General features: G+C 31.9%; 5 protein-coding genes across 7 annotated transcripts; 3 read left to right on the forward strand and 2 right to left on the reverse strand.

Moving 5' to 3' along the window:
• Nucleotides 1-686: 686 nt before the first annotated feature.
• On the forward strand, nucleotides 687-5,378 carry LOC122505335 (phosphatidylserine lipase ABHD16A). The gene is made up of 12 exons (XM_043616854.1): nucleotides 687-931; nucleotides 1,162-1,318; nucleotides 1,404-1,457; nucleotides 2,459-2,766; nucleotides 2,858-3,042; nucleotides 3,117-3,234; nucleotides 3,319-3,454; nucleotides 3,700-3,864; nucleotides 3,956-4,083; nucleotides 4,308-4,507; nucleotides 4,605-4,756; nucleotides 4,820-5,378. Exons 2-12 carry the CDS (start codon nucleotides 1,229-1,231, stop codon nucleotides 4,943-4,945), a joined length of 1,662 nt encoding a protein of 553 aa, XP_043472789.1. The 5' UTR covers nucleotides 687-931; nucleotides 1,162-1,228; the 3' UTR covers nucleotides 4,946-5,378.
• Nucleotides 5,379-5,803: 425 nt separating this feature from the next.
• On the reverse strand, nucleotides 5,804-9,077 carry LOC122505334 (ran GTPase-activating protein 1). Its single transcript, XM_043616853.1, has 5 exons — nucleotides 8,801-9,077; nucleotides 7,457-7,876; nucleotides 6,605-7,389; nucleotides 6,297-6,518; nucleotides 5,804-6,174 (listed from the first exon to the last, which is right to left on the reverse strand). The coding sequence occupies exons 1-5, from the start codon at nucleotides 8,916-8,918 to the stop codon at nucleotides 5,953-5,955; spliced, it is 1,767 nt and encodes a 588-aa protein (XP_043472788.1). The 5' UTR covers nucleotides 8,919-9,077; the 3' UTR covers nucleotides 5,804-5,952.
• A 225-nt stretch (nucleotides 9,078-9,302) lies between these two features.
• Nucleotides 9,303-13,780, forward strand: LOC122505337 (sorting nexin-30-like). The gene is made up of 7 exons (XM_043616856.1): nucleotides 9,303-9,553; nucleotides 10,292-10,447; nucleotides 11,557-11,667; nucleotides 11,743-11,907; nucleotides 11,980-12,175; nucleotides 12,245-12,519; nucleotides 12,603-13,780. The coding sequence occupies exons 1-7, from the start codon at nucleotides 9,392-9,394 to the stop codon at nucleotides 12,951-12,953; spliced, it is 1,416 nt and encodes a 471-aa protein (XP_043472791.1). The 5' UTR covers nucleotides 9,303-9,391; the 3' UTR covers nucleotides 12,954-13,780.
• Nucleotides 13,781-14,164: 384 nt separating this feature from the next.
• Nucleotides 14,165-20,408, reverse strand: LOC122505331. Of its 2 annotated transcripts, XR_006301908.1 has the most exons (11): nucleotides 20,098-20,408; nucleotides 18,660-18,778; nucleotides 18,324-18,569; nucleotides 18,104-18,225; nucleotides 16,676-18,022; nucleotides 16,410-16,610; nucleotides 16,183-16,292; nucleotides 15,437-15,651; nucleotides 15,112-15,368; nucleotides 14,715-15,021; nucleotides 14,165-14,629 (listed from the first exon to the last, which is right to left on the reverse strand). XR_006301908.1 is itself a non-coding variant. In XM_043616846.1 (10 exons), exons 1-10 carry the CDS (start codon nucleotides 20,266-20,268, stop codon nucleotides 14,933-14,935), a joined length of 2,877 nt encoding a protein of 958 aa, XP_043472781.1. In that variant the 5' UTR covers nucleotides 20,269-20,408; the 3' UTR covers nucleotides 14,165-14,932. The 2 variants fall into 2 exon arrangements, 1 of the variants encoding a protein (XP_043472781.1); XM_043616846.1 differs by having other exon boundaries at nucleotides 14,165-15,021.
• Nucleotides 20,409-20,417: 9 nt separating this feature from the next.
• Nucleotides 20,418-24,113, forward strand: LOC122505339 (holocytochrome c-type synthase). 2 transcript variants are annotated; one of them, XM_043616861.1, is made up of 4 exons: nucleotides 20,418-20,555; nucleotides 21,797-22,030; nucleotides 22,942-23,297; nucleotides 23,368-24,113. In XM_043616861.1, the coding sequence occupies exons 2-4, from the start codon at nucleotides 21,812-21,814 to the stop codon at nucleotides 23,591-23,593; spliced, it is 801 nt and encodes a 266-aa protein (XP_043472796.1). In that variant the 5' UTR covers nucleotides 20,418-20,555; nucleotides 21,797-21,811; the 3' UTR covers nucleotides 23,594-24,113. The 2 variants fall into 2 exon arrangements, with proteins under 2 accessions (XP_043472796.1, XP_043472795.1); XM_043616860.1 differs by lacking the exon at nucleotides 20,418-20,555 and adding an exon at nucleotides 20,638-21,044.
• The last annotated feature ends 1,146 nt before the right edge of the window (nucleotides 24,114-25,259 follow it).

Raw genomic sequence — 25,259 nt, forward strand, 5'->3', positions numbered from 1 at the left:
ATAGAATTAAACAAAGAATTTTTATCAACTTTTTAAAATAATCATCGTGACTGTTGAAAATTATATAATGAAATATTTGATTTTTGAAGTTTATTAAAATTGTATTGGAAGTAATTGAATTCCTCAGGAGAATTTTATTATTTATAAAATGTAATTTAATTTTTGCTATTAATTTTATTTCGAAAGGATTTCTTGACAAGAATATGTTTCCAATTTTTAAAAATAATTGAAATCCTCCGAAGAATTTTTTTAATGTAAATAATTGAAATCTTCCAAAGAATTTTATTTTTTATGAAGATAATTGAATTAATAAAAAGAATCTTATTTAAAATTTAGAAAATTATTGAAATCCTCGGAAGAATTTTATTATTTAAGAAAATAATTGAAATCTTCAAAAGAATTTTTCTTTTTATGAAGAAAGGTAATTGAATTCTTATTTAAAACTGTGTTTTTTAATTTTAAATAAAATATAAATTTGAAACTTCCCGCTAGAAACATCGGAAAAGCGAAGTAAAGTTTTTGAGATTCTACCGACAGTCGTATAAATGCACCCTTAAGTTAAGGGGTAAAAATAGGCGAAACTTTTTTACTTTAAGGCCGCTTTTACAATAAACTGGTTTATAGTACAGCATCCAATATGTGCACAAGACTGAATAGAATTTAATCTCTCTATCCTTTTATATCTGCTCCAACAACTCGGCGGAACGGAAGTTTTGATATCCAAGGTCCGAATTGATTAATTTTTGAATGTGTCGAAACTATACCGATACGATATAAATTTGACTTTTGATTTTGATAATGTGCTTTGAGATTGCATTATGTATGCACCTGTATTGGACATGCGCAGACAGACTTTCAACATAACCTCCTTCAGAAAATTGCATACGACATGTTATTTGATGGTTATATGAACAGTTTGCATTTGCAGAAGGTAAAATTATGATAAATATGATATCGCAAATATTAAACATGATGGTCGAACCATTCGACGATGAATACACTCATTTTTCACTGAATTTCATTTGAAATTTTATAAAATTACCGCCAAAGATTAAATCAAGTACTTTTGAAATTCGATAAATTTATTTACAACTTGTTGAAAACTCGCTGTGGAAAGTAAAGCATTATTTTATATTTTAACGCACTGATTCTTTCTTCCAGTGTACTAATGTTGCTTGGTTCTTTGCTGAGCTACAAGAATTCCTGTAAGTTCCGTTGCATGTAAAAAATGTCATTAATGCAAACTGTATGGCGTTGCACATTCAGTCCTCGATTGTATAAAATCTACGAATTCACATGGCTCAATAATATTGTGGACGTGGGTATCATTCTTCTCGCAAATTTTAAATAAATCGTTTCTTCATATAACTTGTACAAACTTTAGATTTATTTTTGTCTTGCAGAAACCGTACGAACCTAAAAGTTTGGAGCGATGGGGAGATCAAGTAATCACGTCTGTAAGTTTTATAATCAACTTGAAAAATATTCAATTCACTTCAATTTTATTTTTCTTTGTAGAAAAAGAGTACAAAGTATTTCATCCAGTAAGAAAGATAAAATGAAAAAAAGTTGAGGTTTCTTTTCAATTTCATTTTTATTTATTTCCGATTTATTTTAATATTGAATTCGAATCTATTACATTAATGACTTTTGAACAAGAGAATAATTTATAAAATTTTACTGTTAATCTATGAGTGATTCTTCTTGAACATTTTTTGCGTAAACTAGAAGCGAATAAATAGAGAGAATAATTTTTACAGGCCCAAATAAATGATTTATGTTAGATCTTCAAAGATAAAACATCTCTATAATTGGCCGTGTTAATTTCTAGTTGTCAAAGTAAATATTCCAACTTGAATTAATTATAAAAACAAATAAGTTTTTATAAGGTAAATAAAAACGAAATCATTCGGACCAAATGTTAGCGTATATATATATATATTATTAGTAATTTTAATTTACCTATTATTGATTTTCTTTATTATTTTTCCATTTTATTCACTGATTTATTTCTCTAAGAAAATTTAACTTTTAAACTCTCTTTATTTTGTATTTATTTTGTATTTATAGTAATTTCATAATATTGTATATTAATTTGTAAATTCGTTTATTATTTTTATCTATAATATATTACTATTTGGTAGACTCTCTAAAGAGGAAATCGTTAAGATTTCGAAACGTTGGAGAAAAAATATACACTAACATTTAGTCCGAATGACTTCGTTTTTATTTACCTTATAACTAACTGCTCGGACGTAAAAGATTGATCATAAATAAGTTTTTCTTTGATGTGCAAAGTTAAGAGTTTTAAAAATAAAATTTGTTAAATAATTAAGATGAAGAAGTTTAAAATTTTTTGCTAGGCTGTACCTAAAACATAGTATTTATAAAGATCCTAGATTTGAATTAATCTTTTGAATACATAAAACCATAAACTCCAAATCGATTTTGATTTCAGTTTGTGACGATGTGGTCTCTCAGCTTGTACACTTTTCCTCTGATGGCAATATTGATTTATCGTCGTATCACTCCAGTTTTCGATTTTTACTCACTGACAAAGTTTGCAGCGGGAGCTGGGTTAATTCTTGTCACTTCTTTGGTGGCTCGAGGTTATTCAAGAGCTAGCAACCCTCTTTACATAAAATTTATAAAGGTTCTTGAAGAGGCCAAGGCTAGAAACGGATCGGAAGCCAGGAAGGAGTTGAATAAATATGACTTTGAGTTTTGGGCTAGTCCCGTAGATTTTCAAGTTGCAAAAGTAGACGGGTAATTCATTGTTTATGTAATTAATTAATGAACAACTAATTTTTGTATTATTTTAAAACGTTAATTGTAACTTTCTATACTCCCTTTCCAGCGGAGTGAGAAAACAAAAGCAAACTTTGGAGAGCATTTTCAATTCAAGAAGTAGCAATCGACGACAAACAAGCAAGGAATACATTGCCACACTACCATGTAAAATAATATCCTACGTTACTGCTCATACTGTCGCGGTCAAACTAATGTATCCTGGAAGCATTGCTTTCATTAATTGGATTCTCCGTAAGTTTTTGCACTTAAGTCTCGAAAAATAAGACAAAAAGATAATATTTTCTTTTTCGGATTTCCAATTCAAGGAACAGCTCAGATTCAAGGTAGAAGTGATCTGATCAAAAGAGGAGCCGAAAGATTTAAAATTGGTACTTCAGATGGAAATTATTTGGACACTATTTTTATTAATCGCAAAAATAGCAGGTACATTATTTTTCAATACCCAAAAATGAGCAAAAGATTCATAAGAAGAAATTTTAAAGTTGTTATCAATATTATTGTTATCAGATTTGCTAATGGAGACGTGTTAGTAATAACTTGTGAAGGAAATTGCGGGTTCTATGAAACAGGGGTTATTGGAACTCCAATTGCTTGCGGTTACTCCGTTTTGGGATGGAATCACCCTGGCTTTGCAAATAGCACTGTGAGTGTCAAAGTTTTCTCCAGAGTGTCTCATTTTCATTAGTGCAGTATCTCCTTAAATTATTCGATTTTAGCAATTGAAATATCACACTTGAATTCGTGGAAATTTCTCAACTGGTATTTACTATCTAATTAAAATGAGACATTCTGTAAGAATTGAACTTAGTTTTTAGAAAAAATGTAAAAATGATTTTTAGATTTTGAAAATTTTTCAGTAACAACTAAACAATTTTATAATTTACAAAGGGAGCTCCGTATCCTGCTCAAGAGGAGAACGCTATTGATTGTGTTTTGAGATTCGCTATCGATAGTCTTGGATTTCCAGAGAACAAAATTATCCTTTATGGATGGAGCATAGGAGGTTACACTGCCACTTGGGCCGCTATGAACTACCCGACAATAAAAAGCATGGTAACAAATTTTCCAATGAAATATGCTTCACACTGTAAATATAGACCTTTAATGGTGTCAATTGGTGTCAATTGGTGTCAATATTTTTCAGATTCTGGATGCAACTTTTGATGACGTTTTACCTCTGGCTACTTCCAAAATGCCAGTTGCAATAGAACATATAGTTCGTAGCACGATACGACAATATCTCAATTTAAATATAGTTGAACAACTTATTAGGTATTTTTTCAAATATTATAGTCTTCATTATAGTTGATCTCTTGAAAATTCCTGTCAATACCTATTTTAAACATGTTCAAAATTTTACAAATATTTCCTTCTATTCCTTTCTATTATTGAAATTGAAAGAATTTTAATAGAAATTTTTGTCGTCCTTGAGATTAGCACAATATGTAAATGCATATTTTCAATAAATTTACAAATTGAATTTCTATTTGGAAAAGGTACAAAGGAACAGTATTGCTAATCAGGCGTACAGAAGATGAAATGGTGTGTGCACCGTCGCTAACTTTGTCTGGAAACCGAGGGAACATCTTGCTTGCTAAATTACTCACGAGACGATATCCACAAATTTTTACTGAAGATTCAGATTCCAGTCCGCTATTAACAAGATTTTTAAATTCACCAACGCCCAATGCTCGAAGTGAGTTATGTATTTATTATTGTTTCATCTTAAAACTGTAATGACCTCTTAGTTTCATTTGATTGAACGTTCATTTAATGAAATATTGTCTTCTTAGAGACGATAATGGATTCAGTTGGAGTGAGTGAAGAAAGGTGTGCGGACTGGATAGTAACTGATTTAGCAAAAAATAATTGGGAGATAAATTACCCTTCTGACTTGGGACTTACTTCTACTCCAATAGAGAAAAGACAATTGGCTCTCTTTCTTGTAAGTATTCAAGCACCATGATATTATAAATGTGATAAATACTCAAGTGCATTTATTCCACAGGCAACCAAGTACATGGTCGATCAAGCATCTCAACATTGCGTTCCACTAGAAAATGAATTTTTCCATCCAGGCTGGGATCCCTCAGATTATAAAAAGCATTTCAACAAATTAAAGCAGGAAGAGTAAATAGTAAATTATGTGCATCATTCCCAAAAATTGATTAAAACCTATGGACATTAGGTTTAATCTGTTAAATTAACTATTTAATTTTGCTTAATTCTTATTTAATGAACTGGTGTGATTATTTTAAAACTCTTATAAGTAAGAAACTGAAATAACTGGTTAGACCATATCTAACAAATTATGTCAGTAAACTATCCTAAAGATCTTTTCTTTTTTCATATTTTTTTATAATTTATTATATTTATTATACTATCATCACTTTTTATTCATTGCTTTCAACATTGTATAATTGTCGGTATAACTATGAAATGTAAAAAAAACCAATTTGTACAGTGTGTTGTTATATATATTCTTTACTATTTCTTTAAAATGCAACTTGGTTCTTTTACACACACTGTAAATGTCCAATATTAATAAAAGTTTGGTTTTTTCAGTATTTTTTTGTATTTGTGAATGTCATCACCATTGGATTCTTAAAACGATAAAACGAATATACACGTGTTGTTTGACTTGAACACAAACTATTTTTTGCCTTCAATATTTATCCTTGAAATACAATATATTTAAAAAAAATACCGTTTTTATGATTTTCTTCGTTTTTCCTAAATTCTAAGACTTTCTTACTTTCTTCTCAATGACATGTTAACATTTTTATTTAACAAAACAGTCAAGTTTAATTTCTCTTGAAGAAGTTATTGTAATTAGCAAATAATTTCATAATTAAAACTGATTCCGCACCTTAAAATCTCTTGACTTGAGCCTAAAACAGCGTCGCTCCTTGTAAAGAAAATGTCTTCTGCGATTATAAGCATGCTGTTAAGATAAAAATGTTGCTTAAAGGTGAATAATTAGACATGTTCCTTAAAAAGTAGAATTTTCATTTCTTTTTCAATGTAAGCAATGAAACATACAATGAGTTATACTTGATGAAGTGTATATGATTTGCAGAAATTTGTTATAAATAAATAAACAAACAAATAGACGCATTTACAGTAATATTTTTTCTATAATTAAACGATTGGTATCCGTTCAAGAGCCGACTTTAGGGACATTTTCACATCTTGGAGTGGATCAGTTGCATGAGATCTGCCCTTTCTCATTGGCTTATCAATAAAAAGTCTTAACGTATCCTTTGTTTGGGAGAGAAAGTAATTCCTTTGGCAGATTATCTCTAAAGCTTTGAAGCATCCCTCCAAATTCACGTCCATTTTTTCATAATCTTTACTTTCACTCTGAAAGAATTCATTAAAATGTTCAACAACTACTGCACAAGTCTAACATTTCGAATCAATAAAAAAAATTAAGTTATAAAAATAAACAAATTGTACTTGATGCCTCTATGCTCTATACTTACTTTTAATAATCCTAAATTCACCAAAAGATTGTTATTTAAAATGTGAACTTGATTGGTTTTAATTGCGTGTGAAAATAACGCTGAATATAATTCGTCCGATAGACTTTCGGCAAAAATTCGAACATCCATGAATCCACTTCCGCAAAAGGAAGACACTTTCATGATAATGCGAAGTAATTGTTCACAAAATGATGTGTCTTGATTTTGTGTATCTACTTTATTCTGAAAGCATAAAAATATAAACGTGCGTTGGCCACTAATTTTACAGACTTTTAAATTAAATAAGTATGTTATTCGAAATAACTGACCTTCGCATAATCAATGAAATCTTGAGCTTTGCCTTCTTGATGCTTCAAAATGAGAAGATTTTCACAAGTTGGAGATTTCAGAAATCCAAGAATGGTAAAACGCTTTACCGTTTCTGTATTAAGAGGACTTTCGGTTATTGAATGTTCCTTTTCACCATCATCCTCATCGTCATGCTCGTCTTCCTCATCAGTTCCTTGATCTGTATCCTCAGAATCGTCATCAGTGGCATCTTCCTCCAAAGTGCCGAGCGACTCGAGTCTCCCACACTCTGAAAGTCCCTCCTTCAGATTCTCTCGACCTTCGCTGCCGAAGAAGTTGCCGTCGAGTATTAAACTCGTCAGTTGTGCTTTGTGGGCTACTGCATGCACGATGGGATCAATTGCATTGCTTCGTATTTCATTATAACTTAAATTTAGTTCCGTGAGTGATGGGTAATTCCCATCGTCTCCAAGGGCTTCTGTCAAAACTATCGCTCCCTTAGTCTTCAACAAACAATCTCCGAGATTAAGATTCTCAAGGCATTTCAAATTGGGCAAAATCTGAGCGAGAGCTTGCGCCCCTTTTGGCCCAACTGTGTTGTCGTTCAAGTTTAACGTTTTGAGGCCTAAATTCGCCGAAAGTCCTTCGGCTAAGGCTGATATGCCTGGGTGATAGATTCCATTTTGTGGCATAACAATTTCTTCTAAACTTTTAAGCTGCTTGAAAACTGACGCCAATGCTGTCGCACCCTCGTTTTCCAGACGGTTTCTTCCAGCAATGAAGACCTTCAACGCCAACGGACTTCCTAATGAATCAAAGAGTCTTGTTTAGTAATCTGCTTCTATTGGGTGTAGTTCTATTGTCTGTCTTACCTGCTTTTACGCTCCTCGTGTGACAGTCGAGCAAAGCCTGAGCCAACATTTTCGCACCGGAGATTCCGAGACCATTATTGTTGAGCCTGAGTTCCTGAAGACTGTAGCAGGAACTGGAACTCAAAAGAGCTGCTAGGCCCTTCACGCCGATGGGGCCGAAAGCGTTGTCACTGAGGTCCAGTTCGACCAGTTTCGTGCCCGCAGTGCACAGCCCTTTCCCGAGGTATTCTAGGGCTAATGGGATTTCGTCTTTCATGCGGCCTGTGAACATGTCCTTCCAAAGTGCTCGCTTCAAATTTGAACCATGTTCTTCCAAACATTTCGCAATAGTTTTAGCAGCCTCAGGACCCAAAGTGTTGCCCTCCAGGTCTAGATACTCCAACTTTGTGCAGTTTTTAATAGCCTCTACGACTTGCTTACCTGTTGGACATAAAATCTTCTTTGTCATGTTTTCAACGTTAGAGAGTACACCACTTCTTGCTTTAAAAGGGAGATTATTATTCTGTATTTTCTTAATCAATCTTCTGACTTCTGCTAATGATTAAAAACTTGTTATACATACAATTCTCAACGAAAATCTAAACTTTACTTTACTTTAGAATAACTGCGATTAGTCATAATGCAATTTAATTTTAGAAAACTTAAATTTACAGTATAAAAAATATTTCTGATGATACCTATTTCCTAAAATCCTGATGGTTGTCATGTTAAAAAAAGTTTTTTTTTGTGAAACCTAAAAAGATTTTCTTTTTAGAGATTTAGAAATATTACTATCACCTACTTTTCACACTGGCTGTAGTGCTAATAATATTTATGTTCACAGGATAGTTTTTTATAAACAATGAAATTGTAATATAGAAATAACGGAACACTAGAAACAGTTTTTCCAAACTATTATCATTTCTACTTTTTAGTGATTGTTTTAAAACATTGCAAGTATCTTGCTTCCATCTTCCATCTTATCAGCAAAATAAGACATATAATAATAAAAATATAAAAATTGTCAACATTTTCCAATACAATTTAACGGCACTTTCTTAAATTTCTCCTTGTACTTCTAGTTAAAATTGCTTTTACTTTTCGCCTGCTTTTCTAAATTATCTGTTGAATATATTTATAAAATCCTTATTAATTGAAACACAAAGAAAATAAGGTAACACCTTTCGGTCATCTCGGTAAACAATGACTGTTATCGTTAATAGTCTGTAAAAACATAACATAAACATCGGCTTCAAGTATTAAAAAAATATTCCAATACCCACCATGAGCAATCAAAGTAGCACAGATATAAAAATATCATTATTGAAATAGTTTTATAATAGATTTAAACAGAAATACACATACCATCTTCTTCGGAGTTAAGCTTAAGCGATTTTCCAGCAAAAGAAACACCTGTGCTGGCACTTTTTTGACTAGCATCTTTTAGTAGTTCTCCAATTTCACTCAAATTAAATGAAGTCATTGTTTACTTCTTTGTTTTACAACAAAACGAATCAAAATTCTTTGCAATTTGAAAAATTTCCAAAACAAACAGTCATCAAATGTCTTAAAAATGCATCAGACTCTCCACATGAAACTGTGGGTTGCGCGGGAAAACAAAACTCTGAGAGATCCACTGAAGTACTGACATATAGATACACCGACCAGTATCAGGACTCCCAATTCGATTGAAGAATTGGGATTAGTTTATTCCGAGTCCTATAGTTGCGCTGCCAACGCAATTCAATTTTGCACCTTTTGCACCAATTTCCACAATGAGAACGTATAACGTATCACGTTAACGTACACGTCTCCATGTATTGACTCGTTACGTATACGTTTTGTTCTAGAGAACACACCTTAATAAAAGCAGCAGAAGACTTGTTTAGTTAGTTGACAAGTGTCAAATGAATGTTTTGATTTGCAATTACAGTTCCTCCAAGTTTGCTAAAAAATATGAATTCATTGCTGAATAATGACGAAAACTTGGAGAATAAAGAATCAAACGATTCGGCAATCTTGGAAATAAGTTGTACTGAAACCGGGAGCAATACAAAACAAGGAAATCATGATATAGACAATTATTCAAATTACAGCACATCTGTGGAGGGATCTCTGGTAAAAATAATAACATATTTTCCACAATTGCTTCTGTATCGTAAAAGTATCGTAAAAGTGGTTAATACTTATTTTTACAATCTGTAAGAAATTACCGGTATTATTTATGAAAAATCAGATTTTTACTTTATTGCTTTCTTAAAAAAAAAATAAATTTTAGGCAACAGTTGATAACATTTAATTACATCAAAAGGTAGGGAAAATTCAGACAGTATTTGGACACTGTTATATATTTCTTGTCACATTAATTGTTTTATAAAATGTGTTGGAAGAGAGTGGTGCAACAAGTGAGGAATGTAAGTGATTGTCGAGAGACAATAAACACCCACGATCGACAATCACTTTTCTTCCGTGTTACAAATACTAATTTTTCTAAGACACGTATACCGAAAGTACAAACTATATTTCCTCTTTTTTTATATTTTTATAACATGGGGCAGAATTTATAAAAAAAAATAAATAACAAAAACTAAATCTACTTGAGTTTATGCTTAGAACTGCAAAAGTCAAATATTGCCCAGGTTTTTAATAATAAAAATCATAAAAAATTACTGTCACAATCTTAAGTGACATATGCATTTTGCGCCATAGATACAGAATAATGCATTTTCTGTGTGTATTCGATAATAAGACAAGTATTTTTATCAAACTAAGAAAAATGACTACTGAAACCATTATTATTAAAATAGTAAATTAATTAAAATTCATTCTAAATTCAACATAAGTAATTATTTGCAGGTCATTTCACCATCCGTAGACAGTTTTTCAACCCTTCCAGAACAGGAAGCTGCAGATTTTCAGTTAGACTCTCGTGACTTGCAGGTGAAAGTTGATAATCCTCAGAAACATGTAGAAACTTTAGAAACGTATATAACATTTCGGATCACCACCAAAGTAAGATATTTTCAAAAATTATATCTACCTATATATTAATTATTCTATTAATATTTGCAAAATTTATAAAGTGCACATAATGTCAGAAAAAAAATTGAGACTTTTTCTGACTTATTTTCAAAAATTGCGACTTTTTCGACTTTTCTTCCAAACATTGCAACAAAAAAGCACAATTTTTAGTAAAAAAAAAGTCCAATTTATTTTTATTTTTATAATGCGAAAAATAACTATAAACAAATCTTTCAAAAATTGTTTTTGAATCATTTTTTAAGAATAAAATTAAATTTTTCAAATGTATCTATAATAAAAATATTTTTGAATAGTTGATATTTTGTAAAATTTAATTGAAAATAATTGCATATTTCCAAAAATTCAAATACATACAAAAATTCAATTATTTTTAAAAGATTTTACCAAATTTTAATTGTTTGGAAATTTTTCAAAATTGAAAAAACTGTTATCTTTCAAAAATTATTTAAAAATATTTTTAAAAAATTAATCGTAAGAATTTCTTTATAATTTTTTGAAAATATTATAATATTTGAATTGAATTGAATTTATTCTAGAAGAACTTTTAGAAATTTATTTAAATTGATTGATTCAGAGATGAAGTTTAGTTGCAAATTGTAGAAAATAATTAAATTCAGGAAGGGTTATAATTGTAATTTTTAGACATTTATTAAGATTCATAAATTTTACTCGCATTTTCCGTAAACATTCATATTTTCCTGTAAAAAGAATTTTGTCAGGGAAAATAATTTTAATGTCAGTAAATTGTCAGGGAAATTGATAAACTGAAACTTGTGATCACCCTGATGTAGTTAATAATAATGTTATTTTGCGTTACTTGTGATGTACAGTTCTGTGTATTTAATTTAAGGGGCCTTACTGGTCAAATATTTCAAAAAAATTGATTTTCTTTTAGCTTTAAAATGTCCCTTAGTACTTATCATAAAATTAATGTCCTAATACATGTTTTCATTTTTTCCACTCTAAAATAAATTCCAGTCGGCGACATAAAAAATTGCAATTTTCGCAAAATAAGAACTAAAATTTTGCGAATATAACGAAGAGGCCAAAGTATTAACTGCACTTAATATTATTTCAAGTCCACGCGATCTGAATTCGAAGAGGGCGAATACACCGTCCGCAGACGTTACAATGACTTCATTTGGCTGAGGCAGAAGTTGGTGGAAGCGTATCCAACACACATTATTCCTGTAAGAGTATATTTATGAATTGCAGCCGTGCCATGTTACTTTCTGAATCTAATCAAAGTCGTTGCTTGATTTCAGCCAATGCCCGGAAAGCACTCGTTACTGGCTCAGTTGGACCGTTATTCTAAAGAATTCATCATTGCTCGCATGAAGCTTTTACATATCTTTCTCAATCGAATCGTTAATCATCCCATACTAAGTTATAATAAGAGTCTCATTATTTTCCTGACAAGTAAATCTGCGGTAAGTTTCACAAATATTTCCACTGTTCCTTCAACGAATTTCGAGATTGTGCTTTTATTTTATGTTGAAAAGGAATTTTCGGTTCACCGGAAAAATCGAAGCAGTGTTCTCGTTAAAGTGGCGGATTCACTGCCAAATATATCAAGCGTCTACACAACGAAGCAAAATAACTCGGAGTTTGAACATGTCCGTGAATATTGCCTCTCGCTGAGCGAAAAGTTGGCAACGATGGACAAAATAAGTCAGCGCATTTACAAAGAACGGCTGGGTAGGTTTATTTAGCAGAATACAGTTTAGTACACCATAGAAAGTGAAGTGAAATATTCTCTTTGAATAGACTATTTAATGGAACTTCATCAGCTGCACCCGATATTCACCTTGTGGGCCACTACGGAACCGGAACTGGAACCTATTCTATTAGCCATGGCCAAAGCAGTCGAGACGAACGCCGCAGCTCACAAGAAGTTGTTGGACTCTGTTCCTTGCGAAGAGAAGGAGTATGTCGCTTACATCGAGGCTGTAAAAGATGCTCTGAGTCGGCGCAACTCCATGCAGATTGAATACGAAATGACCGTCGATGAACTCTCTAAAAGACGGCTCGAAAAAGATCAGGTAACCTTGCTTCTGTCGTTACTGTCTCCTCGTTCTTCGAAAGCTTCTTCCCTTTTGCCTTTTTTTGAGTTATTGACTTGCAGGTGATTAACGCATCGCCAACGCAACAAGCCAACCAAGGCTGGGGAGGGTCCATTTGGAAGAGCGACTCTCGGGATGAAAAGTTGGAAAAACTGGACAACTCAATTTCGAGGCTGGTGAAGGGAGTCGAAGTGTTGCAGGATCGCTTGGAATGTGCCAATGAAAATCTGCACAGCGACTTGGAAAGGTGGAACATAGAGAAGCGCACCGACCTCAAGAACATGTTGATTGCAATGTCCGATCAGCACATCTGCCATTATCAGGAGTGTGTCACTGCGTGGGAAGACATTCTCGCCGGATTCAAAATTGACAACGTGGTATCAGAGGAGCTAAATGTTAAGCTCTCCGTTTGAAAAGGAACTGATTTCGGAATTCAGAGGTACAAGTGTTTAGAAAACTAAACGGTATCAACTCTCTGTAAAAGAGACACTATTTATTTAAGTTATTTCATTCATTTCTTTCTATTACTTCCTCACAGAGGAAACGTTGCAATACCAAAAATTTTCAACTTCAAGTTTTGAACATATCTTTAAATTTTAAGATGTTAGTTATCAAAAAATCACATTTTTTGAAAATATCATTCCATATTTATTTAGGTACATAATATCTCGAGTATTATGAAATTGAGTAAAAGGCAGCGATTAATTTATTTATTGCAAACCTTCTATGACCAAACTGTGAAAAGATTATAATATTATTTATTATCATTCAAATTATTTGCATAATTAAATATCAGAAAATGCAAGTACTTTCATTTTTAATCTTCAATTCTTTAGAAAATGTACGTTAATGTATGTACGTTTGTAAATGGTGCACAAAAATGTTGTTATCTTTCAAAAGTACTTGTTCATAGTTTACACTTATATAGTTTGCAAGATACTTTACTATTTTTTTAGATAAGAATTTTAAAAATTTATAATCAAGAACCAATATAGATTATAAATTTACATCTAATAAATTTTAATTTACACACTAACACTGCAGCACGTTGTGTTCTCAAGTTTCGGTAAAATATATATATCATTTTTTGGGGCTACCTATTGGAATGCGGGAATGTTATTCCAAATCTTTTACTCTTTTGTACATTCACATTCATAAATTGTAGGTATCATATCTTTATAAAAACCTGCAATTCCTTTCATTGTTTTGTTCTTGATTAAATAATTTAATTTTTTCAATACACGTTTTGTATTCGTTAATTCTATTTCCTTCCTGTATTTTTTCTCTCTTCTTAACATAAAAATGTTTCAAGTATTAAAAAACTAGTAAAAGACTTTTAAAAAAGTTTACTTTATTATGAGTGGACAAGAAATTACAGTATGTATTAATAAAACATGACAAATTTCATTTTTGATAATAATTATAAATAGTTATTTTGATTAAAAAAATTGAAATATTAATTTATATAAAAATAGAAATGAAAATTATTTCCATAAGTGAAAATTTATTGAAAATGTCGGAAAAATCATTTGATACCTACGTATTATTACACTGAATTTCTTAATTGAATAAACATCTTTTAAAATTGGGAATATTGCTGATTAAGAGAGAATTGCTGTTATGATTATTAATTTAAACTGCAAATTTATTTATACTAGGAGCATACATACGTTACAAAGTAGTATGCCTATCTGTGGTAAATCGTTGAGTAAAAAAATAAAAAAGACCTATCGGTTTAGTTAACAATGCAGTTTCATAAAAAATTAAAAAAAATCTTTGTATCGGATTTACCAACTCAGTCAAAATTAAACGTACTTAATTTTTGAACGAAAATTTTGTTAATGGTTGACAATTATAATTAATTCTCATTGTACATACCTATCTAAAATAAACAATAGAAAATTACATTCTCTAAAGTGGCCATCCAATTATTTTATGGATTGATAAATAAAACGTTGCTCTGTACACGTGGATTTGTTATCTGTTGCAGAAAGCAATCTGCACAAAATAGCTGTTAGTATTATCTAAATGAATGTCTTTCTATCGAATCCTCGATACATACTAGAACACCCCAAGTTTTGCACTCTGGCTGAAATAAAGTATGTTAAAACAAAAGTGTACAACGCGACAGCTTTCGATGTTATTTACAAATTTCATAATTAATACATACTTACAAGTGTATCTAATTAAACACATTAAGAACTTTTTTACACTTATACAACCAACATATTCTTCGTGTCTAAGAATAAAATCTATGTTTTTACTTTTCGCCTTTCGCCTTTCGCCTATTCATCACACATCGATGAACTTTGCTTAACTTTACTTCAGCATTACTATAAAAGGATTAACTTTCGTTACAAGTTACAATAAATTAGGCTTCTGTTCCTTCTATCTAAAGAATACTACTGGAGAAAACTGGTATTGGTGTTATGTAAAACTCGACAAGATTATCTAAGTCTTGTAGTCTACTTATTGATTCACCTGAAACAAATTTTAAATGAGATAGCACTTGTAAATAAATATGGTCAAAGAATTTTATGAAATAATTTTTGATTAAGATGCAATACTCACCTGCAAGAGTCATTTCGTTGTGTAGGAAGCGCACAGTATGAGCATACGGTTGTTGATTACTCTCTCGTAATTTTGGAGCGAATCGCCTGGTAGGATTCCAAATGGGATTCCGACCATTAGGTGATTTCACCGAATTCGCTTTTATCCAATCTGGCATCACCTCAACCATGGGCAACACATGTATTACTTTATATAAACCTGTGACTATGTTCCAAGTAAACTTGCAGCAAGCTTCATACTGCTTTCTTTCCTGTGAACTGAAAAAAGGATTTATTTGCATACCCGATTCGCCGGCAGTAATTCACTTTCAGGTGAACCAAAATACCTTTGTCCTTGATTACTATTTTCACTGGCTTGAATCTTCATTATGAGCAGAGAGAGAATGTCTCCCGACAACGCACAGACGTTGATTATTTCTATATCGTAATCGCTGCAGTACCAGTACTTCTTCTTGAATATTTTGCAAATCCAGTCAGCAATGTGGTGAGAGAAGGTTTCTATGTCAAAACTCAACTGGTTTATGGAGACACACGGTATCAGCTGAGGAAAAAAGTTTAACTTTTTAAGAAGCGAAATAAAAATTGACAGGGCTCGAACTAGGTCCGTAAAGTCCATAATTTCATTGAAAAAGGACGAAAAGTTGGTAAATTATACGATATAATTTGGAGAATTTTAGAGAAATTACAAATTATTGCAGAATTTCGCAAAATTGAATATTGTAAACAAATGTGTTTTGAAAATTATTAAAAATAGTTGATTTAGAGAAGAATTTTACATATTTGTAGTTAAGAATTCTTGAAAATAATTTTGATCAAGTTACATTAACAATATTCTTATAAAATATAAAAGAAAGATTTTATCACTGGGCCATCTTTAATTATTATAAAACATGAAGAAATCGACCACTCCGAGTCGAAGGCTCAATTTCAAGTTTTATGTAAAATGTTCTCTTAGTATATAAGATTGGATATATTTTTGCCAGTAATTGACCCGTAAAGTCCGTATTTTTAAATACTTCTACTGGTTCGAGCTCTGAGTTAATTAATAGTGCAAGTAAATCAGTAAAGTTACATTTTTTTCTGCCTTGCTGTTGCTAATCATTTGCATTTGAGTGTAGCCAGATCCGTGGACATTCATGGGCAAGACACACTGATAGCTGACGTACCCTCCAGTCTCATCATCTGCGTTATGAAAACAAAAACAAGTTCTTGAATAATAATTCGAAACAATTTTGGATATTGAATAACTTTAGTTCTTCTATTAAGAAAGCAGAAAGATTAACTTGAACAAGTTCAAACCTTCAACATCCGTAATGACAGATATCATTTCATCGTCTAGCTCGATGTAACTTCGTTTAAATCGTGTCGTGCACTTTATGACAGGATTGACAACACCTTTAGGGACCATAGATGAGGATGTCGAGTAGTTTTTATTTGATCTATCACGGGTTCCGTTGGACAACTGATTTTGATTGAGTGGCCTTAAGACGTTCTTCTCGACTGCAAAGATAGTTTATGTCAATGAAGGTGCAAATTCAAAGTGAAAAGTAAGCAAGTAATCATACCTGAATCTAAGGATTGCAACTCTGCGAAGATGGCGATGTCTTGAGGCTCCTCAGTCTCACTGAGCTCGGAATGTTGTCTGGACATAATTGACATGACGGGCGACCCAACCGAGCAGTCGGGATGCTTCGCTTGACCCCTGATGTGCTTGAAGGGGACGATATTCTCCGCGTCTTCGGCTTCGTCACAGAACTCATACTTCTTGTCTGCCAACCTGCGTTTCCTGAAAGAACTAAGTTTTTCGCACGTTTCTTGAGACTCATCCGTGAATTCGTAAGCCTTTTCGGCTTCTAAAATTAGTTTGTGCGACGCTCTGGTCCTCGGCGGAGTTGGAGACGGCTGAGCCTGCAAACCGGTTTTCTTCCTCGGACTCAGGTGGCGGAAAGACTTGGTAATTGGAGGAGACATCAACCTTGGCGAACACGAAGGCGAAGGGTTTATTGACAAAGTGTGAAGAGGGGAATTGATAGAAGTGATGCAGACAATCGAGGCGTCCTGCGAGACTCCGGGCTGGGGCGACTTGGGCCTCTGGCAGCGCAGGCTCTTGTGACTAGATTCCGAATTGCGGGTCCGCAAGATGTCGGAAGGAGGGTTGAATATCTGGGAGATCCACGACTGCTTCAGGTTGGAGGGCAGGCGCTGGGGCGTCGAGCGCGGCGAGCACGAGGGGTGTTTCACGAGAGTGATCAGGTCGCTTCCAATGTTCAACTCCTGGGACATGTCCTCGCAAAAGTCCTGCAGAATCTTGTCCCGAACGGAGGACGCCTGCTCCACTTTCGATGCCGAGTCGCAAGGCTTGTCGCACTCGCACCCACTCTCGATACTGTCTAGGCATTCGCATAATCTAACACTTAAATTATTAATACATTTAGTATCACAAATATAATCGCTTGGATTTGAGTTGGAGGTATTCGTTGATAGGTCTCGCCCCACCGAGTCGTCCATCCTGCCCACGTCGACGCAGAAGTCGTACTCGGCGACCGACTCGCACTTGGGAGACTGGTCCACGGTGCTCTCGGACGTGCTTCCCTTCTCGTACGAACTGTCGTAGCGCTCGGCTCTCAAGTCGTCCGACTCCTCGACGTCACTCACGTCTAGTGGGACTATGTCCGAAATCCTTGGCTCCTGCTTCTCGATGCTCCTCTGCTGCTTCACTTTCGAACTGTCCATGTCCACTCGAAGAATGTGCAGGAAATTGCCCGTGTTCACGACCACGTGGTTCGAGTAGTTCAAGCAAACCACAGCTCGGAATCTGGGAAAGGGCGAAAGAATTTCGTAGGAGGTGTGCACTGTTAGACCATGTTGAAGACAGTTGCACCGCACGCAACTGTCCCAATTTGCAGCCAAATCTGTAAAGAGAAGAAATGCATCAATTTTATTCTCTTTCTTATTTACATAATATTTTTAATTTATTAATTCAAAATAAATACCTTCTCCTTCTTCTTCGTAAGATGCTGCGACTTTTAAGCATTCTTTGCAATTATCTAAGGACGGAACGGTGGTTATTGTTAAGTATGCTCTGTCCACTCTTTGCAGATTAAGCCAATGAGAACTGTAAAAAAGCAAATTATTTATTTAATACAAAATATCGCAGTCATATTTCATGGGTAATTCTAATTATTAGAGATTTAAAGAAACGCGAATTCTTACCAAAGACCATGCACCACCAGCTTGTTACTCTCCATGGGCCATTGAGCTATAATTATACTAAGTTCTCTGTAGATGGTAAAATTGCCAAAAAGTGTAACTTCAGCTACTTTGCGAGCAACTCGGTTCGGCATGAAGGCCCACCAATGCAGCAAGTATTTGTAAATTGTGTTTGTACCGCTAAGTTCTACGTTGTAGGTGTAGGTCAATAGAAACTGACCGCATTGTGTCAGTCCCATAACGACATGTCTGCAAAGTTGAAAATTCCGTTAATGCTACTAAAATAGTAAAATATAACAGCTAATTGAACAAGAGAAAGAAATTATATCTTTATCTTACCCTGCCTCAAGAGCAGATTTTGGAATCACATATACTAAAGGTAAGCGTCTCCATGAAGGAATGGAAGAAAACAGCTTTTCTTCTGGAGCATTGCTGTGGACTGCAAACGAGCCCCTTATCTGTCAACAATTTATTACATGGAAACGGTTCAACATTCGACAAAATAAACTTATTCTTGAGTGGTAGACAATCTTCAATTGTTCTGTCGACAACAGCAAATTTCGATTCATTGCACTCTAATTACATACCAATACGAAACGACCGTGTTGAATTTTTACTAGGAAGATAGGGTGGAAAGCGTAAAACCGAAAGCAGAAAATGACACTACAATTTTCACTTTCATAAAATCGGTTTTACGCTCTCTGCTAACTTTTCAGTAAAAGGAATGTCAGAAAATTCAAAAATTAGTACTATATCATTCGAAAACTCAAAAAAAATCCCGGCTTTTAATTACATATGTATAGATAAAATTTTTAATAAATTACATAATAGCTCTAGTACTTGATAAGTGTGGAAAAAAAGATTTTTAAATTGAAAGTTTTTTTCAACTATTTTTCACCCTTTGCATATTCTAAAAAAATTGCAGAAAAAATTATAACTTGTACAGATATCGTCATTCAAATCTCACCTTTAAGTTTAGGCAAAAAAATTAAGAAATCTTATTCGATTCACAAGATATCATTATAAACGACAGAGCATTTTCAGTCAAAATCTGTACAAAATGGGCGAGCAAAAACCAACTTCTAATTTGATCCATAAATTATACAAATTTTACATAGAAAGTGCAAGATTTACTTTTTTTTTAAAGAAAAGCGTGATTTTAAAATGACACAATCATCATACTTTTTAAAATTACAAGACGTAAAAATTGCTTTATTTAGTGAAAATATAATTCAAAACAATGAATTTAATAATTAACAGTTCCATTGAAAATTTTACTAAAAAGAAATTAATTTTTAAACTCTAATAAAAATTACTAAATAATATACTTGTTTACTAAAATTTTTGACAAATATTTTATAAAAATCTCATTAGTTATTAAAAAATTAATATAATTTGTTAGAATCAAGTAAAAAAAATTAACATTGTCAGTAAAAGATTATTGTTACTCTTTACATTTAGATAACACAAATTAAAAGTTTAAACCAATAAAGTTAAAAATAAAGAAAATAAATTGTAATTTATCTATAGAGGCTAAAATATATTAAATTTAGTTTTATTTAAAAAAAAAAACGAAAATAAACCAAAATTCAGATTAGCATTGAAACTTTAAAGTGAAGTGACTTCTAACGTTAGATAGTTGTAAAATGAAATATTAAAAATTGATTAACTAATGCAGTTAACTTTTATTTGTAAACATGAATAGAACAAGAATTAAATCTGTATTACCAACACTGGTATCGATGTCATTGTTAGAGTGAAGCTAACCTTTCCTTACCTCTCTGGTAAATAACTTTTGAAGGAAGTTTCTTTTACTCCTACGATGAGTTAAACTCGGTTTTTGTCCCACTATAACGTACTCCAACGATTTTTCAGATGAAATGTCAGAAAAATACTCATTACAATAATCTGAACCTGAGGTAGTGTCGGAAGACCATGCATCCGCCATTTTTAAATGACCAAACACACCAGAATGATTAATTTAATGACAACAATAATTATTATTTGTGTTTGTGTGTGCAGCTTCTAGGAGTATAGCAGAATAGATAGATTGGAAGCGGAAGTGCAAAAGGGAAGTACGAGTTAGAGAAGGGCCGACATATTGTATCTCTTCTTTTCCAACTCGTACCTTAGTGTTTGCTTTGTTTAGAAAGACTGTTGTGTAGTGGGGCTTAAACCTTTTGTTGTGACTTGTGTCGAGACTCGAGAGGAAAAGACCGTAAACTTTTACACAAGGTAGAAAAGGAGGACACTGCATTTGTTCTTTTTTCTCATTCTTACTTGTTTGCAATTACGCTTCACGATTTTAGGGTGCAATTATTCCAACTAAGCAAAACCAAAAGTTCATAAAGCTGCAAGAAAGATAGATATTGCAGCAGGTATAATGAGGAGGGTGCAGACCCACGTTAGCAGAATTTCATGAGTGCAAAAGAGACAATCAGATAATACTATCCTTTTCACTCTTATGCAATTCTGCTTTCGATTTCACGCTTATGGACTGCACACCCTGCTACATAGAACTGTGTTGGATTATGGTGTGATTGTATTTTTACCCATATACAATATATAATATTACAGTGAGGTTGAAAACAACGTTTGGAATAAATTAATAATGGACATTAAATTTTGTTTCAAGATTATGAGTGTTTTGTAATTAATAAAAAATGTCAGTCAATTTATAAAAGATTTATTTATGTTTGCTGTATAGTCATTACTACATTTTAGGTAAGATCATTCAATTCCTATGGTTTTCAAAACCGTTAATAAATTATTGCTTCATTTTCAAAAGTCTTTTATTTCAGTAATTCACAATGTTTAATGAAATAAATATAATTTTGAAAAATATATGTACACATGCAATCCGAAATTAATATGTCACTCATCTGTGTCCCAGATCGTGTCGTCTGCTTGACCCGGTAAAAGCTTTTGCATAGTTGATTTATTATTTCATGAAAATGATAATATTATATAGTCTCGAATGTTATTAACATTAATAACATTATAAAATGATATGTCAGAAACAGAATGTTAAATTTTATTTTTGTATTTTTACAATTATATGTCATAAAGTAGCTTTGTTTTAAAAATAAAATTAAAATTTTTAAATAGGTATCGCAAAAAATTATTATTTCAAAAAATAAAGCATATAAGAAAAAAGTCAATAGCAGAATTTTAAATTTAGTTTCTTAAATTTTTGAAAATTTACATCTGGGTAAAATTACGTAATTAAATTTTTTCAAGAGAATTTATGAGAACTTTGAGGGTTTAAATTAATAAATTATTCCCCTTCTTGCTCTACATAAAAGATAAGCATCATTATTCAAAATTTGAATAAGTCACACTGTGAGTTCTGGCATTTTTGATAGCTTCTTTTACTAACTCTTGAGTACGAAAGATAGATATTGAAGATGAGACATGAGAGAATAGTATTGAATTCCAATAAGGTTTATTCTAATGATTATGCTTTTTATGTTTAGATTATAATTACAACAATGGGTAATACATTAAATGTTGCATCTGTAAATGCAGCGGATTTGATATATCCAATCACTGAACAAACTGCACCACACCATAAAGTTCATGAGAGAAGAAGTTTCAATCAAGAAATTCCTCCTGAGTGTCCTATGCACAAGGAACAACAACCTAAGAAAAATGTTAGCGAGTGTCCCATGAATCATGGCAAAGATTCCGACATAAATCCTCTCAATATGGTGAGAATTAAATTGAAGAAAATAATAACATCTATCTTCTATATTAATAATTGATTAATAATAATCGTTGTACATATTTCGGTAATCAGTTTGAAGTTAGTTACTGTTTGCTTTTTTGTTTCCCAACTTTTTAAATAATTTTTAATTTTTAGTGTTTAAAATTTTAAAATTAATTTACCTACCTACTGAAAATCATTGAATTCTTGTTAAGTATTTATAAAAAAAATTTTAATATAATTGAATTTTATTAACATTTTTCAAATAATTGAATTCTTTTGAGAAAATATAATTAAAATTGTATTGAAAATAATTTAATTCTTGGAAAAATTTATTAAATTTTTAAAAATAATTGAATTGTTTTGAAGGAATTTATTTCAATAATCTTGAAAATAATAAAGTTTTTTAAAATAATTTTTACTGAATATTTTGAAAATAATTGAATTTTAAGAAGAGTTTCTTTTAAGTTTTTAAAATAAATAATGTAATTTTTTTAAGGAGCTAATTTTAATTGAAAATTTTGAAAATAATTGAAATTTACAAAGAATTTTATTAAAAACTTTTGAGAACAATTGAATTGTTCAGAAAAATTTTATCACAATTTTCAAAAATAATTGAACCTGTTAGAGAAATTTTATAAAAATTATCTTGAATATAATTGAATTTTTCCTTTGAACTTCTATTAAAATTGTATTGAAAATAATTGAATTCCTTTCAAGTATTTTATTATAAATAAAAATAATTGAGTTCTTGCGGAGGATTTTACATTTCATAAAAATAATTGAATTATTTCGAAGAATTTTATCTCAATTTTTGAAAATAATTGAGTTTTGTGAAGGACTTTTATTAAAATTTTTGAATAATAATAAAGAAGAATATGTAAAACTTTTTTCTATTATATTGTGAAATTGTAGATGCCAGCTGCAAACCAACAACCTGCACCAGATCAGCCGTTTCCTCTGCCGATTGAGAGACAAATTTCAACTATACCAAAGGTTTCTGAAGAAGGCGAATTCTGGGTCTATCCCTCGCAGCAAATGTTTTGGAATGCCATGTTGAGAAAAGGTTGGCGGTGGAAGAGTGATGACTTGTCTCCGAAAGACATGGATGACATTATTAAAATTCACAACGCTAACAATGAACACGCGTGGATGGAAGTCTTGAAGTGGGAAGCTCTACATGCTCGCGAGTGCATGACCCCGAAGCTGAAGAGCTTTGGAGGGAAGGCGAAAGACTATTCTCCTCGGGCGAGAATCCGCCACTGGATGGGGTGTGTAATTTAATATTATCTTCTCAATAATTATTTCCCAGCAAATCAATTCCTGTTTTCAATCCGCCAGGTACGAATTGCCTTTCGATCGGCATGACTGGATCGTGGACCGCTGTGGCAAGGAAGTGCGATACATTATTGACTACTATGACGGTGGATCCATTGACGACAAGTACACGTTCGCCATTCTGGATGTGCGGCCGGCTATGGACTCTTTCGAGAACATTTGGGATCGCATGAAAGTCACTTGGTGGCGATGGAGATACAGTAACGAAGCTGAGCAGTCTGTTCAATGAGACGTACATTCTATCCATTATGTATAATAAAGAATAGTATTTTCGTTGAACCAACCCTCCGAAGAATTCTACCTCTTCTTCTTTATTTATATTTTTCATTTTCGACTGTAAACGCCAAAGCACATTTCGAGTATTTGAAAGGTTTAAAATTTAGCTTCAATTTTAGTCCAATGTTAATAATTGTAGAACCAATTTGCTAATAGTTATTTCTGAATAGTAATACAATCGACTCCTTTGCGCCAATGATGCGAACAAAATGTCAGTTGTAAAGTACATTCAACCCCAAAGACACTCAAGTCGAATTGAGATCAACCTTGGCGCACGGATTGTCTGATGGCTAAGGGTACGTCTCCGAATATTAATTTCATTTGGTGAATTTTTCTACTTGAAGTATAAAAAATTCTAGTGTGAATATAACAGGAGAGAAAAGAATGTCCAAAAAATGTCTACGAATAGGGAAAAATAATTAAAAATTGTTCAATCGGTGAGAAATACAGATTTTAAAAATTTTTTAAACAAATCATCTATTAATTTTTCTCTCTTACGCCAGTTTCTATAACGATTAAAAAATTCATTTGCCTGTGTGGTAAACATATTTTAAATATTATCACCGGATACGTGAGGGATCATCTTTGTAGATTGGACAACAAGCATATTCTTATTGCCATTAGGCAATAAGAAGGAAAAAAAAAATTTTGAGTTTTTTAAAAATAATTATTTTGACGTCAAATGTATAACAAGCATTAAAAATATATATATATTTCCGGTGTTGTTTATACACACGATGTATCTTACAAACAATGTACATTTTTTAAAACAGTTTATTTTTCTTTTCACCACTAACCTTTCTATTTCAACATTTAAAATAAAAGTGTTACACTTTCGTTTAACACAATTATTTGAATTTTTTAAACAAACAAAAATTAATAAATTTCACAAAAAACTTTCGTTGCTTTACAATTTCGTTCCTATTAAAAATGTATAAATATAGAAAATACTTGAATATTTTTCTAGTCATAAGAATAGCTCAAAATTTTACCCAACATTAAAGAAAGTTGAATCATTTTTAAAATCTGAATTAAAACATAAGTTGAATGTCACAATTTGTAACCAAACGTATTTTTCTTTCTTTCAGAATAAGAGTTACAATATCTAGTATTTAAATCTCAAGATAGCTGCGGAAAAGAAATAAAAATTGGTGTTTGTTTAAATGAAACATTTGTTTTAAAATAATTCTTAAGAATAACTCTAGAAAGGGTTGCAAACTGGGACATTCATCGTGTACATTATGAGTCTGTCAATTGACAAAGTCCTAAGTTTATTTTCCATGTTTTTTTAACGCCAATATAAGATTATTCACACCACACTTTTTCATCAAATTAACTAAATTAGAAGGCTTAGAATGTAAATAATAACATTATTATTCTCGTTCAAAAAAGCCGATTAATTAATTTAACTTATTATCAAATTTTAGTTTTATAATTACCCTTTGAAAGATTAATACAAAATCTGTTGAATATTGTCCTGCTTATCGAGAAGGTAAATGCATTAGTGACATAAACATAATGTTTATTTTGCCTTTGTGAAAATACTTTTTCAAACATTAATTAATATTTTCGAGAACCAAGTCACCTACTTACTGTAGATGCATTTACCTTTATACAAT

Source organism: Leptopilina heterotoma, unplaced genomic scaffold, assembly GCF_015476425.1.
Source record: "Leptopilina heterotoma isolate Lh14 unplaced genomic scaffold, ASM1547642v1 Lhet_353, whole genome shotgun sequence".
Classification (NCBI taxonomy): Eukaryota; Metazoa; Arthropoda; class Insecta; order Hymenoptera; family Figitidae; genus Leptopilina; species Leptopilina heterotoma.

Excerpts from the sequence above, each read along its gene's own strand:
- LOC122505335 (XM_043616854.1), top strand. The coding sequence starts at position 1,229 with ATGTCATTAATGCAAACTGTATGGCGTTGCACATTCAGTCCTCGATTG. Across the intron at positions 1,319-1,403 it reads GGCTCAATAATATTGTGGAC|AAACCGTACGAACCTAAAAG; the intron begins GTGGGTATCATT and ends TTTGTCTTGCAG. Across the intron at positions 3,043-3,116 it reads TTTCATTAATTGGATTCTCC|GAACAGCTCAGATTCAAGGT; the intron begins GTAAGTTTTTGC and ends TTCCAATTCAAG.
- LOC122505334 (XM_043616853.1), bottom strand. The coding sequence starts at position 8,918 with ATGACTTCATTTAATTTGAGTGAAATTGGAGAACTACTAAAAGATGCT. Across the intron at positions 7,877-8,800 it reads GCTTAACTCCGAAGAAGATG|GTAAGCAAGTCGTAGAGGCT; the intron begins GTATGTGTATTT and ends TATGTCCAACAG. Across the intron at positions 6,519-6,604 it reads ATTTCATTGATTATGCGAAG|AATAAAGTAGATACACAAAA; the intron begins GTCAGTTATTTC and ends TTATGCTTTCAG.
- LOC122505337 (XM_043616856.1), top strand. The coding sequence starts at position 9,392 with ATGAATTCATTGCTGAATAATGACGAAAACTTGGAGAATAAAGAATCA. Across the intron at positions 10,448-11,556 it reads CATTTCGGATCACCACCAAA|TCCACGCGATCTGAATTCGA; the intron begins GTAAGATATTTT and ends TATTATTTCAAG. Across the intron at positions 11,908-11,979 it reads TCCTGACAAGTAAATCTGCG|GAATTTTCGGTTCACCGGAA; the intron begins GTAAGTTTCACA and ends TATGTTGAAAAG.
- LOC122505331 (XM_043616846.1), bottom strand. The coding sequence starts at position 20,268 with ATGGCGGATGCATGGTCTTCCGACACTACCTCAGGTTCAGATTATTGT. Across the intron at positions 18,023-18,103 it reads TTACGAAGAAGAAGGAGAAG|ATTTGGCTGCAAATTGGGAC; the intron begins GTATTTATTTTG and ends TTCTCTTTACAG. Across the intron at positions 15,022-15,111 it reads CAACGAAATGACTCTTGCAG|GTGAATCAATAAGTAGACTA; the intron begins GTGAGTATTGCA and ends AATTTGTTTCAG.
- LOC122505339 (XM_043616861.1), top strand. The coding sequence starts at position 21,812 with ATGGGTAATACATTAAATGTTGCATCTGTAAATGCAGCGGATTTGATA. Across the intron at positions 22,031-22,941 it reads ACATAAATCCTCTCAATATG|ATGCCAGCTGCAAACCAACA; the intron begins GTGAGAATTAAA and ends GTGAAATTGTAG. Across the intron at positions 23,298-23,367 it reads AGAATCCGCCACTGGATGGG|GTACGAATTGCCTTTCGATC; the intron begins GTGTGTAATTTA and ends TCAATCCGCCAG.